The sequence below is a fragment of the Thamnophis elegans genome, chromosome 3 (assembly GCF_009769535.1).
Source record: "Thamnophis elegans isolate rThaEle1 chromosome 3, rThaEle1.pri, whole genome shotgun sequence".
Lineage (NCBI taxonomy): Eukaryota > Metazoa > Chordata > Lepidosauria > Squamata > Colubridae > Thamnophis > Thamnophis elegans.
Window position 1 is genome coordinate 142,102,377 of NC_045543.1, and position 18,631 is coordinate 142,121,007.

An 18,631-nucleotide genomic window follows, 5' to 3' on the forward strand; every position below is an offset into this window, starting at 1 on the left:
GGCGTACGTGGCGCACCCATGGCCCATTTTGGCTTCCGGGGTGCTGCAGGAGGCCTTCCAAGCCCAAAACGGGGTTCAGAGGGGGCGTACGTGGCCCTCCCATGCCCCATTTTGGCTTCCAGGTTGGTGCAGGAGGCCTTCCAGGCCCAAAACGGGGTGCGGAGGCCTCCCCACACCACATTTTGGGCCTGGAAAGCTGCCTGCAGCAACCCGGAAGCCAAAAACGGGCAAGGGGGATGGGGCAGTGCGCATGTGCAGGGGCTGGGAAAGCAGGGGGAGGTCACGTACGCATGTGCGTGGGGTCGTGCGTGCATGTGTGTGGGGCGTCCTCAGCACATACACGGGGGCAGGACACAAGCACAGGGGGTTAGGGGGCGCAGGTGGGGGAGGTTTCACATGTGCATTGCATTATGGATACAGATGCATGCTTTTGGCCCATGACAACAAAAAGGTTAGTTCTCACAGTCCTAGATAGTCCTTTTGCAGTGGGTCTGCTCTGGGAATTTTGCTTTTCTGAGTAGTTTTCATTTCTTTTGTGTGTATGTGTGTTTTGTTGTTGTTGTTTGTGTTACAAGTAGTCCTTGACTTAACAACTATTCCTTTAGAGCAGTGTTTCTCAACCTTGGCGACTTTAAATCCTGTGGACTTCAACTCTCAGAATTCCCCAGCCAGCACCAGTGGCTGGGGGATTCTGGGAATTGCAGTCCACAGGACTTAAAGTCACCGAGGTTGAGAAACACTGCTTTAGAGACTATTTGAAGTTTCAACAGCCTTGGAACACATGACGTGCGACCTATTTTCACCCTTAACAACTGTTGCCACATCCCCATGGTCAGGTGATCAGAATCCAGACACCTGACAACAGGTGTGTATCTATCATGATGGCTCTTTCCCATGTATCTATTTGTGAGTCATCCTCTGTGACCTCCCCATCCAGCTTCTGACAAGGTCAAGAGGGGATTATCTAGATCAGTGTTTCTCAACCTTGGCAACTTGAAGATGTCTGGACTTCAACTCCCAGAATTCCCCAGCCAGCGAATGCTGGCTGGGGAATTCTGGGAGTTGAAGTCCGGACATCTTCAAGTTGCCAAGGTTGAGAAACACTGATCTAGATTTGCTTAATGACCTCACGATTCACTTACAAACTGCCACGATTCGCTTAACGACCGTGGCGAACGACGTTGTCAAATGGGGCACAATTCATTGAACCACCGCCTTGGGCTGAATGGTGGTTGTAAGTTAAGGGATTCCCTGTAGGGATGGCGGTTGACGGAGGGACGGGGTGTGGCTGAGACCCCTTCAACAGAGGGGGCACCAGTTTGAATGGGAAGTTTCTAGTAATGGCGTTTTATCAAACGCACACCTTTCTCCTCCCCGGATATCCTGGAAACAGCTGCTGTGTGTCTTTTCAAGACATCTGTAATTGTTTGCTACTAGCACAAAGGTGTGTTTACCTGGGGAAATGTAAACACTAGTGAATACTACGTTTTCAAGTTTTCATTTTATTTTATATTGCTGTGTTAACCCCTGAAATATGGCCTTGGCCATATTATCGGGGAAGGTGGCGCAGTGGTTAAATGCAGCACTGCAGGCTACTGCTAGATCAGCAGGTCAGCGGTTCAAATCTCACCGGCTCAGGGTTGACTCAGCCTTCCATCCTTCCGAGGTGGGTAAAATGAGGACCCAGATTGTTGGGGGCAATATGCTGACTCTCTGTAAACCGCTTAGAGAGGCCTGAAAGGCCTATGAAGCGGTATATAAGTCTACTGCTATTGCTATTGCTATTTTCTGGCAGCGAGAAGCGATACGCGTGTCTTACCTTCCCAGCTCCGTCGCGTTCCTACCCATTGTGCCCAGGAAAACACGTAAAGAAACCCTTCTCGTGAGTTCGGTGAAACTTCTTGAACTCGTGAGAAGGGTTTTTTTTTACAAGGTGCTTCCTTGGACACAATGGTGAGTAATGCGACAGAGCTGCCAGTCTCCAGTAAGCCATGCGTCTCGAGATAGGGCGCAATTTGGGGGTGGCAGGTTGGGCTGGGGGTGGGGCAGGCCGGGCCGTGAGTCTTACCGGACACCCGACAGCTTCGTTGCGTCTCTCGGCCAGTCTTCTTCAGGGAAACACCTTGCATAGTAAAAAAAAAAAAAACTTCTCGCGAGTGCGAGCAATTACTGTATTTTTCGGAGTATAAGACACCCCTTTTTCCCCTCAAAAAAGAGGCTGAAAATCTGGGTGCATCTTATATACTGAATACAGCATTTTTGGCCTCCTGAAACCCCGCCCCTTCACCAAAATGGCAGTGCATAGTTTTTAGGTGGCTTTCAGAGAGATCCTGGGGGCTGGGGAGGGCAGAAATTAGCAAAAAACTGGCAGTTTTATGCTCAATTTTGCCCTCCCCCCAGCCCCCAGGAGCACTTTAAAGCCTCCTAAAGGCTATCTTTTTTTGGGGGGACAAAAAACGAGCCCGTTTTCGCAAAAAATGGGCCGTTTTTTGGTCAGTTTTGGCCAAAAAACTCCAGGAGCACCCTACAAGCCTCCTAAAGGCTATGCATGCCCTTTTCTTACAGAAAAAAGGGGGGGGGACGTTTTTGTGAAAAACGGGTAGTTTTGGGGAGATTTGCAGATTGCAAAAACTTTTTAAAATATAATTTGCCTCTTCAAAACCTTGGTGCGTCTTATACTCTGGTGCGTCTTATACTCTGAAAAATACGGTAACTTCTCAAACTTGTGAGAAGTTTTTCTTTACTGTGCAAGGTGTTTCCCTCACAGACTGGACCGTGACGGAGCCGCCAGTCTCCGGTAAGCCGCACGTCTCACGGCCTAAAACCTCCCATCCCGCCCCAATGGCAACAGCATCCTGGCTGCTTCCCTTCGCCGCCGTCTCTTTAGCGAGAGGGGTGGCAGGTGGGTCGGGGCCAAGTGATGCGCTCCAGCTTCCCCTTCCTGCATTTGTTGGCGGCCAGGCGGGGTTGTGAAGCGGTTTTCTCTCCACCTTGATGTGCTCCTGGTCTTCCATGTTAATGGAAGATAGTGGTGGGCTTTGTACATCTGGCACCGTCTGGGGCTCCTCTTTGAAACCCCGCGCGGGGTGGGGCAAGGCGAGGCCGTGATGCTGCGGCATATAGCTCAGGTTGGCACTGGGGAAGGTGGACGTGGTACTCAGGGCGGCAGGAGGGTTATAGCTGGTCAGGTTGGTGTAGATAGGAGGCGGCTCCTGGGGAAGGGATGCACCGTAGCCACTGCTGGCTACTGTGGCCCCGATCGAGACATCAGGGGGTGGCATGTGGTTCATCCTATAGAGATCGTCCAGCACCTTAACTAAACGGTCAGTGAAGCCTTCCTGCTCTTCGGTGGCTCCCCGCGGATAGTAAATGAGGCACCGGGGGGTGTTACATCCCCCGTGCACCCCCCCATTCCCCATGCATGTGCGTGACCCCCCCAACGCTCCTCTGTGCATGTGCACAACCCCCCCCTGCGGCCCGTTTTGGGACTAGCAGGCTTCCCTGAAGCCGCCTCGGACAAAAAACGGACTGTGGGGAGGGCGCTGCACCCCCCACCCCTCTGTGGCCCATGGGATTAGCAGGCTTCCTTGAAGCCTCCTGGGAGCAAAAATGAGCTGTGTGGAAGGCGCTGCACCTCACCCCCCCTCCCGTGGCCCGTGTTGGGCCTAGCAGGCCTCCCTGAAGCCTCATGAAACCAAAAATGAGACACGGGTGGGCATCATAACTCCTGTGCTCCCCCCATCCTCCATGCATGTGCACGTGATTCTCCCGGCCCCCACGCATTCGCATGCGTCTCCTGCATGCGCAGCAGAGACCCCAAAATCAGCTGACTGCCGGGAGGTGCGTACATTTGTGCAGTGGAGTTGAGCTGGGCGACGGCTCGTGTGCTCACAGAGAGGACTCCGTGTGCCACCTGTGGCACCTCTGCCATAGGTTTGCCATTACAGGTATAGGGTTTCCTGCCTAAGCAAGAACTAGAAGACCTCCAAGGTCCTTTCCAACCCTGTTATTCTAGTCCAGACCTAGTCAATGTTCCATGTTCTGTTCTATGTTCTATTCCTATTGCTATTCCACCCCACTCCACTCTCTGCTATTCTATTCTATTCCATTCTATTCTATTCCTTATTCCATTCTATTCTATTCCATTCTATTCTATTCCTTATTCCGATATTCTATTCCATTCTATTCTATTTCATTCTATTCTATTCCTTATTCCATTCTATTCCTTATTCCGATATTCTATTCCATTCTATTCTATTTCATTCTATTCTATTCCTTATTCCATTCTATTCCTTATTCCATTCTATTCCTTATTCCATTCTATTCTATTCCATTCTATTCTATTCCATTCTATTCTATTCTATTCCATTCTATTCTATTCCTGATTCCGATATTCTATTCCATTCTATTCCTTATTCCATTCTATTCTATTCCTTATTCCATTCTATTCCATTCTATTCTATTCCTTATTCCATTCTATTCCATTCTATTCTATTACTTATTCTGATATTCTATTCCATTCTATTCCATTCCATTCTATTCTATTCCTTATTCCATTCTATTCCATTCTATTCTATTACTTATTCTGATATTCTATTCCATTCTATTCCATTCCATTCCATTCTATTCTATTCCTTATTCCATTCTATTCTATTCTATTACTTATTCTGATATTCTATTCCATTCTATTCTATTTCATTCTATTCTATTCCTTATTCCATTCTATTCCATTCTATTCTGTTCTATTCCTTATTCCATTCTATTCCATTCTATTCCATTCTATTCTATTACTTATTCTGATATTCTATTCCATTCCATTCTATTCTATTCTATTCCTTATTCCATTCTATTCCATTCCATTCTATTCTATTCCTTATTCCATTCTATTCCATTCTATTCTATTACTTATTCTGATATTCTATTCCATTCCATTCCATTCCATTCTATTCCTTATTCCATTCTATTCCATTCCATTCTATTCTATTCCTTATTCTGATATTCTATTCCATTCCATTCCATTCTATTCCTTATTCCATTCTATTCCATTCCATTCTATTCTATTCCTTATTCCATTCTATTCCATTCTATTCTATTACTTATTCTGATATTCTATTCTATTCCATTCTATTCCTTATTCCATTCTATTCTATTCCATTCTATTCCTTATTCCATTCTATTCTATTCCATTCTATTTCATTCCATTCTATTCCATTCTATTCCTTATTCCATTCTATTCTATTCCATTCTATTCCATTCCATTCTATTCCTTATTCCAATATTCTATTCCATTCCATTCTATTCCGATATTCTATTCTATTCCATTCAGTGGTGGGTTGCAGGTGGTATGTCCTGGTATGGGCGTACCGGAGCCTGCCCGGTGATCTGGATACTGTTCCGGTACGGTGCTCCGGAGGGCCCACCCACCCGCCTGAGCTCCTTACCGGTCTTTTAAGTCTTCGGCGCTTCTGTGCACGGCCCATACAGCACCTGCGCGATGATCCGCTGAGCAGCTGCAGCCTCGCGGAGGCGCTAAGACGCGTTCGCGTATTGTGCTCGTGTGCACGTCCATGTGGACGTCGCCGGGCCCGTTCCAACAGTACCGGTTGGAACGGGATCCGAAACCCACCCCTGATTCCATTCTATTTTATTCCCACATCATTCCAGGGATGTCCATCCCAAATTCTACCGCTAAAAAGTCTGTAGAGATTCTCAGTCATCCAGGTTATTGTTGACTGAGAATCTCTACAGACTTTTATGCCCAACTCTGGCACTTGCACCAAATCCTATGAAAAGCAGCTTACCGATAAGGAAGGGCTGGGCGGGGTGGGGGAGGGGGTTGCTAGTTTGCATTGTTCTGTTTCAAAAACCATGAAAGCAGCTTTCTTCTGTTTTTTTTCCCCCCTTGCCTTGTGAGCTGGTCTGCATTTTTAATCGCTAGATTAGAAAGCTGTTTGGAAGGCCTGAAAATGCCGGAAGCCCCCGCCTTGCCGCCCCAATGGAGCCCCCAAATTTCTGCTGCTAAGGGAAACGTTGCTTCAGGGGAGTTTTGCCCCGTTTTGTGACCTGTCTCCGCCGTTCTTGTGAAGCGAACCCCCGCGGTTTAGTGCAACCCGGCTGTGAGGCGAATCTGGCTTCTTCCCCATGGTCGGAAAGTCGCAAAGGTTGATTATGCGACCTCAGGGGACCCTGCAAAACCGTCTCAAGTACATGCCAGTTGCCAAGCCTCTGAATTCCAATCACGTGACCGTGGGGAATGCTGCCAGGGCAGAAAGTGTGAGCAAGTCGCTTTTCCCCAGTGGTGGTGTCACACTAAAAGGAACTGTCGTAAGTTGAGGATGACCTGCACCTGTGGGAAACCTGGAAGCCTTTTTGTCACTGTCCTCTGAAGAGAGTAATGGGATACTGTCAGCGTTCCAAGTACCATGTAGAATTAAATCAGAATCAAAGGCAAAACGATCCTTAAAGTTCCAATTTAATAAAGCGGACATCTTAACACAGATGTGCTAAGATGTCCGCTTTATTAAATTGGAACTTTAAGGATTGTTTTGCCATTGATTCTGATTTAATTCTACATGATACTTGGAACGCTGACACTTTTGGTGTTTGTGAGAAATAGACTCAACTGTTGTGGCCCGCCAACGGCCAGCAGAGCTGGCAGCAGATTTGCAGAGTGAGGAAGTTGGGGAAGAGCATTAGCCAGTCCCGGAGGCTGGAGAAGGTTCTGATGAGGGCTCTGCGTCGGAGGCAGGGATGGGGCCAAGACCGTCTGGCGGTGATCAGGTGCCTACGGAGCTAGACAGCAGTGAGGCAGAGGAACAGCTGGAGCCTTTTCCCAGTGTCCGCATGCGCAGAGCTGCCAGAAGAAAAGAGCAGCTGAGAAATCAGGGTCAACTTGGGAGTAACTTCACAGGTGGACGGTGAATGGCCCCTCCCAGAGAAAATAAAAGTGGAGCGAAAGGGGAGGGGGCTTTTGCAGGAAAAAATTCGTTCGCTCAGTCAGACTCGTTTCAGGAATGTGGAGATCGGTCCGTGAATCTCAGAGACTCTGTGCCCAGCACCTCCTTTGGAAAATATTTACATGGCAGCTTTCCAAGATAGATAAGGTCTGTAGTCATAAATACTCCTTTGAAAGACTCTTTGCCAGGCCTTTGCTGAATGTGAATAAGAGGACTTCACATTCGTTTAATAAAAGGGGTTTTGTCGGGACCAGGACTCTGCCTCGGGCTTTTTGGGGAAGCCTAGGTCAAAACATCACCCGTCAGAAATTTGACAAGAAGCATAAAGTGAAGCCACAAGAAGTTTGTTGCACGTAAAATACGTTCTTGCAAGAGCAAGTGGTTAACTAGTATTCAACAGACGAATACATTTATTCAACTTTTTATTCCCTCCTTTCTTAACCTATGTTTCTTGGTTCCTTACGATCCTTGCAAAATACGCGTAATAAATCGAGGCAAGCTATTCATTAATTTCTTCACTATATTGCTGGACTGGTTAAAACAGTTAACTAACCTGCTTTGCCAAACGGACTCGCTTATTGGAATAACCTTTCCCCCCCCCTCCTGATTTCCAGCCTTGAACTTTTTACCTTCAATGTCTCCATGTCCTACTGAACCTTTATACCCATAATTCTTAAAAAATGCTTTCTTTGCAAGAACGAGAACATCTCCCACCAGTTTCTTACAGTGTTCAAAAACGGTGGTGGTTTGTGAAAAATCCTTTCTGGATCAGGGTTTACTTGGGAGTTGAAACCAAGGCAGATGGAGTAACGTGGCCCTCATGTGATTTTTTTTTTTTCCTCCCTTGGCACGTACCGTTTTACTTGTGTGTCTTGTGATACAAAGATTTTTATTGACTAGGGAAGTCTTGCTAGAAAGATCTTTCAAAATAATAAGTTGCTAAATAAGGATTTCTACCTCCCCTCCTCTTTTGTTGCAATAGCTTAAATAGAGAAAAAAATACCAATTGTTAGAGAAGAAAAATGGGTGGAGGAGAAAGGAGGATTTGGTTGGTTTTTTTGGGTGTGTTTGTGTGTCTTGTCTATTATTTCAGCTGTTTTAAACATGCAGCCCAGGGGTGGGATTCAATAATTTTAGCAACCGGTTCTCTGCCCGGTTGCTGGGTGGCCATGGCCATTGTGGGCATGGCCTACTCAGCCTCCAGCACCACAGTGGGAGTGGGCATATTTGCCCTCCCCAGGTTCCGGAGGCTTTCCTTGAGTCTCCGGGAGAGTGAAAACAGCTTCCCATGGCCCCCAGGGGCCCTCCGAAGGGCGGAAGCGGCCTCGTTTCTGGACTTCTGAAATTTCCAGGAAATTTCATCCTCCTGGAGGCTCCTCATGGGCATCCAAAATGGGCTGCGTGGAGACTCGTGGGAGGGGAGGGGCAGAGTGGGTAGGGCCAGCCAGTCCTTGAAAGTACCAGTTCAGTGAACCAGTAGGTAAAATTAACATCCGGTTCACCTGAACCGGTCCAAACCGGCTGAATCCCACCCCTGATGCAGCCACACACGTGTAAAAGTTACGATTTATTCCATCAGTGATCAGAACCATTGGGAAAAAGCTGCAATCTAGCTAGTCCTTGATTTACAGAGGTTTCTAAGCGGTCTAAGATCTAAGTGGTTTACAGAGTGAGCGTCTTGCCCCCAACAATCTGGGTCCTCATTTTACCCACCTCGGAAGGATGGAAGGCTAACCTTGAGCCTGGTGAGATTTGAACTGCCAAATTGCATGCAGCCGGCAGTCAGCAGAAGTAGCCTGCAGTACTGCACTCTAACCACTGCACCACCTCTGCTTTGCTTTCTTGCTGTCGGCTGCCATAGAAACGGGGAGGGTGGGGGGCGTGTATTTGGAAGGGAACTGTGTGGTACTGGAGGATTTAGAAGGGAGATTTGTTCTCACCATCTTCTGCGCATGCTGATGGCTGATGTTTAGTCTTGATCAAGGCCAACAGTCTCGCATACCAACCTGATGAGGCCTTTTGAAGATGCACCCCACATGACATCTTAGTAGGGAGTTGCAGATTGGACATTGGGCCGGGATAATTGGAGGAAGGAGGCCGGGTAATCATTTGATATGTACTTGTTTGTGCCTTTTTGGCTCAGATCTTGCTTTCCTTTTCTCTGCTTTCAATTCATATCTAGTAAAATGACTTTATCTCTATTCAAGTGGAGTTGAGGTTTTTCTTTCTTGGATAGTGAAGGAGTCAGGCCTGCCTGACACCATGGCTCATGTTTATATATGACCCACTTCACAGAGGTTATGTGGTTTTTGCTAGTGTTATGATTTTATCCTGAATGTTAATATAACTATAACTCAAGGCAGGGAACATACTTAATAGTCCTTCCTCCTCCTATTTTTCCCCACAGCAACAACCCTGTGAGGTAGGTTGGGTTGAGAGAGAGAGAGGTTGGTTTAGCAATAGCAATAGCAGTTAGACTTATATACCACTTCATAGGGCTTTCAGCCCTCTCTAAGCGGTTTACAGAGTCAGCATATCGCCCCCACAGTCTGGGTCCTCATTTCACCCACCTCGGAAGGATGGAAGGCTGAGTCAACCTTGAGCCGGTGAGATTTGAACCGCCGAACTGCAGATAACAGTCAGCTGAAGTGGCCTGCAGCACTGCACCCTAATCACTGCGCCACCTCGGCTCTTTTTAAAGTCACCCAGCCGCATTTCAAGCCAAAGGAAGACCTAGAACTCACAACCCCCTAGTTTCTAGTTCAGCACCTTAACCTTTATCCCAAGCAAGTGGCGTAAAATAAGATGAAGATAAAAAGACAAAAACCAAAGTTTTAAACTACTGTAATAAGGGTTGTTTCTGGTTCAGCACCTTAACCTCTACACAACCAAATGGAACAAGATAGGCAACCCCAGTTTTATTCTACTGTAAGAACCATAATTGCCCCTTAAAATTCCTTCCGGCAGTGAGTTATATATTATTCTACTCTGCTACTAAACTTACCTAGTTAAACAGTCTTCCAAAAGTCCAGACAAATATTTCTCAAGATGATGATTGCCTGAAGGATTTTTTTGCTACTTGGGGTCTTAAAGCAGCAATCTCCCCGACCTTGGCAACTTTTAGGACTTGTGGACTTCAACTCCCAGAATTCCTCAGTCAGCCATGCTGGGAGTTGGAAGTCTTAAAAGTTGCCAGGCTGGGAAATGCTCCCCCCCCTAGTGGTGGGATTCAACCGGTTCTGGCAAACCGGTTGTTAAATTGCTGGCTGGCCACACCCTTTCTTGCCCCACCCCTTCCAAGAGTCCCCTTGTGGTCTGTTTTTGCTCCCAAGTAAGTGCAGGAAGGCCTACTAGGCCAAAAACAGGGCACAGGGGAGGGGGTGCAGCACAGCCACACACACCCCCGCAACCCATTTTTGCTCCCAGAAGGCTGCAGGAAGGCCTACTAGGCCCAAAACAGCGTGCGGGGGGGAGAGGCACCACCCACTCCATTTTTACCTCCATGGAGGTGCAGGAGGCCGAGTGCTGCCTGTCAAAAACCCCTGGCCATGCCCACCATGGCCACGCCCACCCAGCCGTCAATTAGGACAGAGAACCGGTTGTTAAATTATTTCAATCCCGCCACTGCCCCCCTCCTCCCCCGCCCCAGCCTAAAAGGTGAATGATCTTTATTAATTTGGGTAAAACCAATGTTGCTATCGCTTGATTGTATTGAATAGGACTTTCCCGTTGTGCCTCATCCCTGATGATTAGGCCGCTGTTGTTGTTTTTTGTTTAAAAAATTGTTTTCATTCCCACTAGGAAAAAAAGAAGAAGAACGAAGAGAAAGAAAGCGGGGCAACCAAACAGCCTTCGTGCAAAGAGAATGACGAAGAGGCTTTGCGGGAGGATAGCAGGCCTGAAACGGGACTCGTGGCAGAATCCAGGCCCCGCCCTCAAGCCCCCCAGAACCCAGGCTCCGCCCTCAAGCCGCCCAGAACCGGGAACAAGGACCTCAAAGTGCCACCCAGAGTGCTCGCTCCTGAAAATGAAGGGCCCCCAGCAGCTCCCCAAACCCAACCTCCCCTGGGTGCAGAAATCTTGCAGGAGGGGAAAAACGGGGCAACGGCAGATGGGCAGGATCTCAAGGAAGGAGCGGTTAAGGGCAAGAGGACTTCTGACTCGTTGGAAAAAAACATTCCACCCACGGAAAGTGCGCCCCATTGTATCCCTACGCAGCATCCAGCTGCCCCTTCCTCCGAAAAGGTCCATGCCCCCATCTCCGTTCCCGAAACGGGAGTGAAAACACACATGGAGACCCCCGTCTTTAAAACGCTGTACCCCGATTTCTCGCCGTTGTTATCCGAAGGCCTGCCGGATTTTACCTTCCAGCTGCCGCATCGCGGGGAGAGGTTGTATCCTGAACTTCCGGTTGATTCCGAACCGATTCCGTTTACCAAAGAGCAGCTGAAGGTTTTCGAGCCCTGGTCCTGGCTGGGGAACGTCGAGGCTTACGTGGAGGAATTTGGTAGCCGGGCCTACCAGGACCAGCACGAGTTTTATGAGCTGGTGTTGAATTACTGCCGATGTCGGAAACAGTTGCTGCTAGCCGAAGCCAAATTGCAGAGCCTTTCCCTGGATAGCGAAAGTGTCAAAGAGCGGCTGTGGATTTTCAGGGATAAGCAGGAGAATGCCCAGGTGGGGTTAAGGAAGCTGGTTTGGGACTGAATGACAGGAGAGTTGGAAGGGACCCTGAGGTCTTCTAGTCCAACCCCTTCCTCAAGCAGGAGGCTCTATCACGTTTCAGACAAATGAGTTGCCATCAAAATCCCATGGTTCAGATTTCTGTGTCAGGGTTCCAAATAACAATCAAAATTAAATCAGAGTCCAAGGCAAAGGATTCCTCAAAGTTCCCATTTATTAAGAGAGCCATGTTGGCACATCTGGGAAAACCCGAATCTGAAAGCTTCCCGGTTTTCCCCATCCAGTTGAAAATTCAAGATCTTGCCCCCACCCCACCCACAAGTCCATCCCATGGTCCAATCATCAACTGCCATGCTGGCAGTTTCCACCCATCCAGTTCCGGTCAGGTGCAGAAGTGCAAAGACAAAGGATGACCTTGGATTTCTAGAAAGAATTTTGTTATGGCTACATAGCATCTAACTCCGTACAATCCCCTCCTCCCATTTTCCCACAATAGAAAATGCATAGTAGAATAATAGAAAGTGTGGCAGGCCAAAGACCCAAAAGAAAAGATGGCTGCAGGCCTGACTCTCTGGTGTATGAAAAGGTCTCGCTGCTCTATCTGCTTTTTGGTTCTCAAGTTTTAACGCCAAAATTCAGCCGCAGTCTATGGAGGTCATGTGATCGCCATCAATGTCTTGCTTAGCAGCAGAAATGTTAGGCTCAATTGTGGTTGTAGGTTGAGGACTACACGTACAACTGTATGATCACCGAAACGGAAAGATGGACGAGCAGAGAATGAGGGGAGGAAGATGGGAATCTGCCATCAATCCAGCAGCCTCCCTCTCTTTGAACCCCAATGCAATCCGTTTGAGCCCCTATAATACAGGAAGTCCAGAAGTTCCTCTCCAAGTTTTGAAGATTTTGCTACTCATCCCTAATTCTTGTATTAAAAACATTGCAAAGAATTTGCGTCTTGCTCACTTCCTTAATTGTGCCCTGATGTGAGGAGTTTGACGGACACCCCTGGGGTATCTCAGCCGCAAGGGGTGGGCTTCAAAAATTTCAACGGGTTCTCTGCTGGGTTGCTGGGTGGGTGTGGCATGGTGGGCATGGCCTAGTCGGCCTCCTACACCATGGCGGAGGAGGGGCCTCTGGGAGGAGCCTCTGGGAGGGCGAAAACTGCCTCCCCTGGGCTCCGGAGGCGTTCCAAGAAGGCCCATTTTTCCCTCTTCCGGGACCTTCGTGCGGGCCCTACACGTACCATATTTTTCGGACTATAAGACGCACTGGAGTATAAGACGCACCATGGTTTTGAAGAGATAATTTAAAAAAAAAGGTTTTGTATTCTGAAGGGTTTTGCAAAAAAAAAAGGGGGGGGCATGCAGAACTTTGGGAGGCTTGTAGAGTGCTCCTGGGGGCTGGGGGGGGGGACAAGCAAAATCGGCCTGTTTTTTGCTCATTTTTTCCCTCCCCAGCCCCCAGGAGCACTTTGCAAGCCTCCCAAAACCTCTGCAGGTCCATTTTTGCAAAGGGGGCGTGGTTTCGGTAGACCAAAAATGCTGTAGTCAGTGTATAAGACACACCCAGATTTTCACCCTCTTTTTGGGAGGAAAAAGGTGCGTCTTATACTCCGAAAAATATGGTAAGTCTAAGGGTTAACACTTCTGCTCGCACGCAGATGCATGCTTGCCCATTTCTCCCACGGCCCGGTTTTGAACGGGGCCTGTCTTGGTAGCGGGCTGCAGCTTTTATGGTACCTCGCATCCAAAATGGGCCATGTGGAGACTCCTGGGAGGGGTGGCAGGGGCGGCGTGTGGTGGGTGGGGCCAGCCAGGGGTGGGATTTGGAGGTTCTCCAAACCGGCCATAACATTAGCTACGGGTTCTCCCGAACCTAGGCGAACCTGTAGCAGCCCACCCCGGCCCTGATCCTCTTACCGTTGCAGCTGTCTGCTGAGTGTTTTTTCACCCCTCTTGTGCTTCTTTCAGGGTGTCTGTGCCGATCAGTGCAAAGTCTCTGGCTTCCACCGATACCAGACAGTTGAGGTGAACGAAGGCACTTTGGGGGAACTGAAGAGGCTCTTCGATGCCCAGACCGAACACCTGCACCAGATCCTCTCTCTGCACTTGTACACCTCGGTGTTGTCCCGCTTGCAAGTAGAGTCTTACCTCTACAACCTGCTGAGGGGCTCCCCCTTGCTAAGGTCGGTGGGACTTCAGCAGCAGGAGTCAACCGGTGGGTACCTGACAGCTCCACTAGGTAGGCCAGGCTGTCAAATTAACGCCCCCCCCCCCAAAAGCCTTAAACCCAGTGGTGAAATATATATTTTTTTTCACTACTGGTTCTGTGGGTGTGGCTTGTTGGGGGTCATGTGACTATGCAGTCACGTAACGGGGGGATCAAGACAGCAACTCACTTTAACAATGATTGGACTAGATCAGTGTTTCTCAACCTTGGCAACTTGAAGATGTCCGGACTTCAAGTTACCAAGGTTGAGAAACACTGGACTAGATGACCTCCAGGTCCCTTCCAGCCCTGGATTGTCCTTTGAAGTTGCATCTAGTGCCAGGTTTGTAGTCCTTCCTTTCTCTCCTTTTTTCCTCCCTCCCTTTCTCCCTTCTTTCTCTCTCTCTCTCTCCCTCCCTCCCTCCCTCCCTCTCTGTCTCTCTTTCTCAGCAACCCCCCCCCCCCCCCCGTTTTTGGCCTAGCAGGCCACAGGGAAGCCTGCTAGGAGCAAAAACGGATCTCCCCCATGTTTCTGAAGAAGCTGTAGAAAAAAAATGCTTAAAAAGTTTTTTTAAAAAAGTTCCGAAGATCAGATGTGCGATGTGCGATTATCGGAACTTTTTTTTAAAACCTTTTTTAGTATTTTTTACTACTGGTTCTAGGAACCAGTAGCCCTTTTACTACTAGTTCTAGGAACTAGTAGAATTTTTTTACTACTGATTCTAGGAACCAGTAGCATTTTATTATTTCTGGTTCTAGGAACCGGTAGCACTTTTACTACTGGTTCTAGGAACTAGTAGAATTTTTTTTACTACTGGTTCTAGGAACCAGTAGCATTTTATTACTTCTGGTTCTAGGAACCAGTAGCACTTTTACTACTGGTTCTAGGAACCAGTAGAATTTTTTTTACTACTGGTTCTAGGAACCAGTAACATTTTTTTTACTACTGGTTCTAGTAGCATTCTTTTACTACTGGTTCTAGGAACCAGTAGCATATTTTTTTACCAGTAGCATATTTTTTTACTACTGGTTCTAGGAACCAGTAGCATTTTTTTTACTACTGGTTCTAGTAGCATTCTTTTACTACTGGTTCTAGGAACCAGTGGCACATTTTTTTACTACTGGTTCTAGGAACCAGTAGCATTTTTTTACTACTCGTTCTAGGAACCAGTAGCATTTCTTTTACTACTCATTCTAGGAACCAGTAGGATTTTTTTTTACTACTCGTTCCAGGAACCAGTACCATTTTTTACTATTGGTTCAGGCGAACAGGTCCGAACCGATAGCATTTCATCCCTGCTTAAACCTCCTTTACTGATAGCTCTTGACTTGCCCAAAGTTGTTTTTTTCTTGCCACTGTGGATAAAGGGAATCACTGCAGTTAAGTTAGCAACATGAAATTAAGTGAAGCTGGTTTCCCCCGTTGATTTTTTTAAAATTTAGTTTGTCAAACATGTACAAGGTAACAGGTGTAAGTATAAACATGGACATGAACACAGGAAATGGATAAAAAATAAATGGGGACAGTCCTGGAGTCTGGGGGAGGCTCTTTGTCAGAGGCAGAGAGGAGGCCAGAGCCATATGTCAGTTATCAGCTTCCTTCGAAGTCAGACATCAGGTAGGCAGAGGAACAGCTGGAGCCTGTTCCCAGTGTGCACATGTGCAGAGTTGCCAGACAAAGGCAACAGCTAAAGAACAGGGGTCAACTTGGGAGTAAGGCCGCAGGTGGATGATGAATGGCCCCTCCCAGAGGAAATAAAAGGAGCGAAAGGGGAGTGGAGTTTGCAGGAGACAATTAGTTCGCTTAATTAAGCTGGTCCAGAATGCAGCTGCGCGAGCGATTGTGGGTGCACCCCGGTACACCCACGTTACACCTATCCTCCGCGAGCTGCACTGGCTACCTATTGGTCTCCGGATACGCTTCAGGGTGCTAGTTATTACTTATAAAGCCCTACATGGTATTGGACCTGGGTACTTGAGAGACCGCCTTCTGCCGATTACCTCCCACAGACCCATTCGATCCCACAGATTAGGCCTCCTCCGTATTCCATCTGCCGGCCAATGTCGGCTGGTGACTACTCGGAGGAGGGCCTTCTCTGTGGCTGCCCCGGCCCTTTGGAACGAGCTCCCTGTGGAGATTCGGACCCTCTCCACCCTTCGGGCCTTCCGGATGGCCGTGAAGACCTGGCTGTCCCAGCAAGCCTGGGGTTGAGTCCCCCCCCCCCCTACTCGAATTTGCTGTGTCTGTTGTGCTTTTAAATTGTTCGTATTGTCTGATTGTCTTTGTCTTACTTTTTGTAATTTCCCCTCCCTTGGCTTTGTTCAGCCGCCCTGAGTCCCTTCGGGGAATAGGGCGGCCTACAAATTGAATAAACTCCAAACTACAAACTTAATTGGTTTGTGACTCTCCAAGGCTCCTTGCCAAGTTTTGCAGATATCGTCCTGGCAGCTCTCCAAGCCAGATAAGGTCTGTGACTGTAAATCCTCCCTTGAAAGGCTGGATGTGAAAGACTGGATGTGAATGAGCAGAATTCATAGTAAATTAATAAAAGGGTCTTTTGTTGGGACAAGGAGTTTGCTTTATGCTCTTGGGAAGCCTCGGTCAGAACAAAAGCCAGGATGTAGGATGCTAATCGCGTTCTGCACCGAGAATCCTAAATATCCAGGATCACCATACATTACGGTCTTCCCCATCTCCATGGGTCTCTCACAACCCTTTCTCCCTCCTTGTTTTGCAGCTCTGAAGACCCTGGAATCCCCCTCCTCAGACTTGGGGTCCTTGAAAGACTGCATCAGCGTTCTCTTCAGCTTCACCCGTCGTGTCACGGAGGATCCCCAGTTCCAGACTGACGTTCTCTTGTGGCTTCGGAGGCTGGTGAGGAACCTCTTTTAATGGACATCCAAGTCACAAGTCAGAGCTGGAACAAAAGTGTGGATTTCATTGAGCCTGAGGCCTGGCTTAAGCCAATCCCTTATTTGGATTGGCTGTCGGGCTATTCATCTTCCAGAGTAGTGGTCATCCTCTGGGGGGTCTGTGAGAAAATTTTGGCGGCCCGCAGAAAAATTATTTGTGTTTTTTACATTGCACTAAATCAGGGATCCTCAAATTATGGCCCCTGGGATGGATAAGTGCAATGAACGTTTGTGTTGCTGCAGAGAGTCTCCCCCTTTGCGGTCTTTTTTTTATTTTTTTTTTATTTTATCAATTTCATATATACATTCACAATTATATGATCTCATAATTGTTATTAATAATATGTATTTATAACAATTTTTCCCTACAGTTGACAATATACTTGAAGATTGCTTTCTTACCATCCCATAGATCCATCTTATCTTACAACGGTCCTACTTCTTCTTCCCTCCCTCCCTCTTTCCTTCTCTCGTTTCTTCTCTCCTACTCTCCTTCCTTCCCTCCTTCCTTCCCTCCCTCCTTCCCCCTTCCCTCCTTCTCTCCTTCCCTCCTTCCTTCCCTCCTTCCTTCCCTCCTTTCTTCCTTCCTTCCCTCCTTTCTTCTCTCCTTCTCTCCTTCTCTCCTTCCTTTCCCCCTTCCTTTCCTCCTTCCTCCCCCCCTTCCTTCTCTCCTACATTCCCTCCTTCCTTCCTTCCTTCCTTCTCTCCTTCTCTCCTTCCTTCCCTCCTTCCTTCCCCTTTGGGGTCTTTTTGTGCGGGTCAGAGGGGGGCAGAAATCCCGACTTGGGGTCTGCTTCAACCTCCTGGTGCAGGGCTTTGGGTGAAGGCTGGAGGGAAGGGCCGCTGGTGGTGAAGAGCTGGAGGGCCTCGTTCCAGTGGGACTGCATCATGGCCTGGAACTGGCTGACCATCTCTGCCTGCTGAGCCTCCAGGCGTGGGTCCCTGGCCTTGCACTCCCGCAGGTCTTCCCTCTGCTTGGAAAGCCTGTGCTCGTAGTCCTCAGTGAGGTGCTTCTGCTGAGCCTCCTTCTCGGTCAGATCCAATTTGAACTGAGCTGTTTTGCCAACCCTTTCTCATGGTGGCTGCTTAGCTCCAGCAACTGCCTCCTGTTGGGGTCCTAAGGAGAGGAGTCGTGAGCAGGAGAGGAGTGGCAAAACCTCTTCAAAGAAAAATCAGAAGGTCCACTTGCCCCTTGAAAAAGCACCTTTGGGACAACCGTGACCTGGATGACTGAGAAACTCCATAGACAATAACGATGGTGCTGGTTTTTGACGTGGCCTCCTTCCATTCCAGGTCTCCATCTTGCAAAGGGTCGCTTCTCCAGGAGATCACCTTTTCCTCTTAAACCACATCCTCCGGTGTCCAGCCGGTGTCAGCGAATGGGCTGCTCCGTTTGTTCAGGTGCCTAGACTTGAATTTCTTTGTAAGGAAATGTTTTTTTTTTTTAAGCTGTGGCTTTTTTTCTGATGGAGAAAATCTGCCTGTCCGGTTGCTTGGGGTCCAAAAGGACTCGGCTGCTCATAATGGTACACAGGTGGACCTTGAGTTATGACCCAGGTCAACCGTCCCGTTGGCACAAGCAGCGGAAGAAAGCCCTGCGACATTATTTTACCAAGAGTAATAACTTTACCGATAGATCCATTATAGGGCACAGAAGAAGCGAAGCCGGCTCTGAGGTGTTCGCGTGTAAAGCTGCATAATTAATCCCCCTTTTTTCCATTTGGGCCACCCTTTGTCCATTGTACACCAATCCATCACATTCATTTTTGTTTTGGGAAAACAGTCTGTGCCTTCAGAAGATCCCCACTGCACGGCCTTGAGGTCTCGGGGATTTTCTCAGCCTCTGCCAACGACTCCCATAAATTCCTCAC

The 18,631-nt window shown here is 48.1% G+C and overlaps 1 protein-coding gene across 1 annotated transcript in view; it reads left to right on the plus strand.

Annotated features, from left to right (window-relative positions):
- EPG5 (ectopic P-granules autophagy protein 5 homolog) overlaps positions 1–18,631 on the plus strand; it is a 109,743-nt gene that overhangs the window by 2,549 nt on the left and 88,563 nt on the right. Inside the window, exons 2-5 of the mRNA XM_032213219.1 lie at positions 10,758–11,633; positions 13,610–13,856; positions 16,586–16,722; positions 18,054–18,161. Coding sequence (XP_032069110.1) covers positions 10,758–11,633; positions 13,610–13,856; positions 16,586–16,722; positions 18,054–18,161 — 1,368 coding nt within the window. The remainder of the gene's footprint in view (positions 1–10,757; positions 11,634–13,609; positions 13,857–16,585; positions 16,723–18,053; positions 18,162–18,631) is intronic.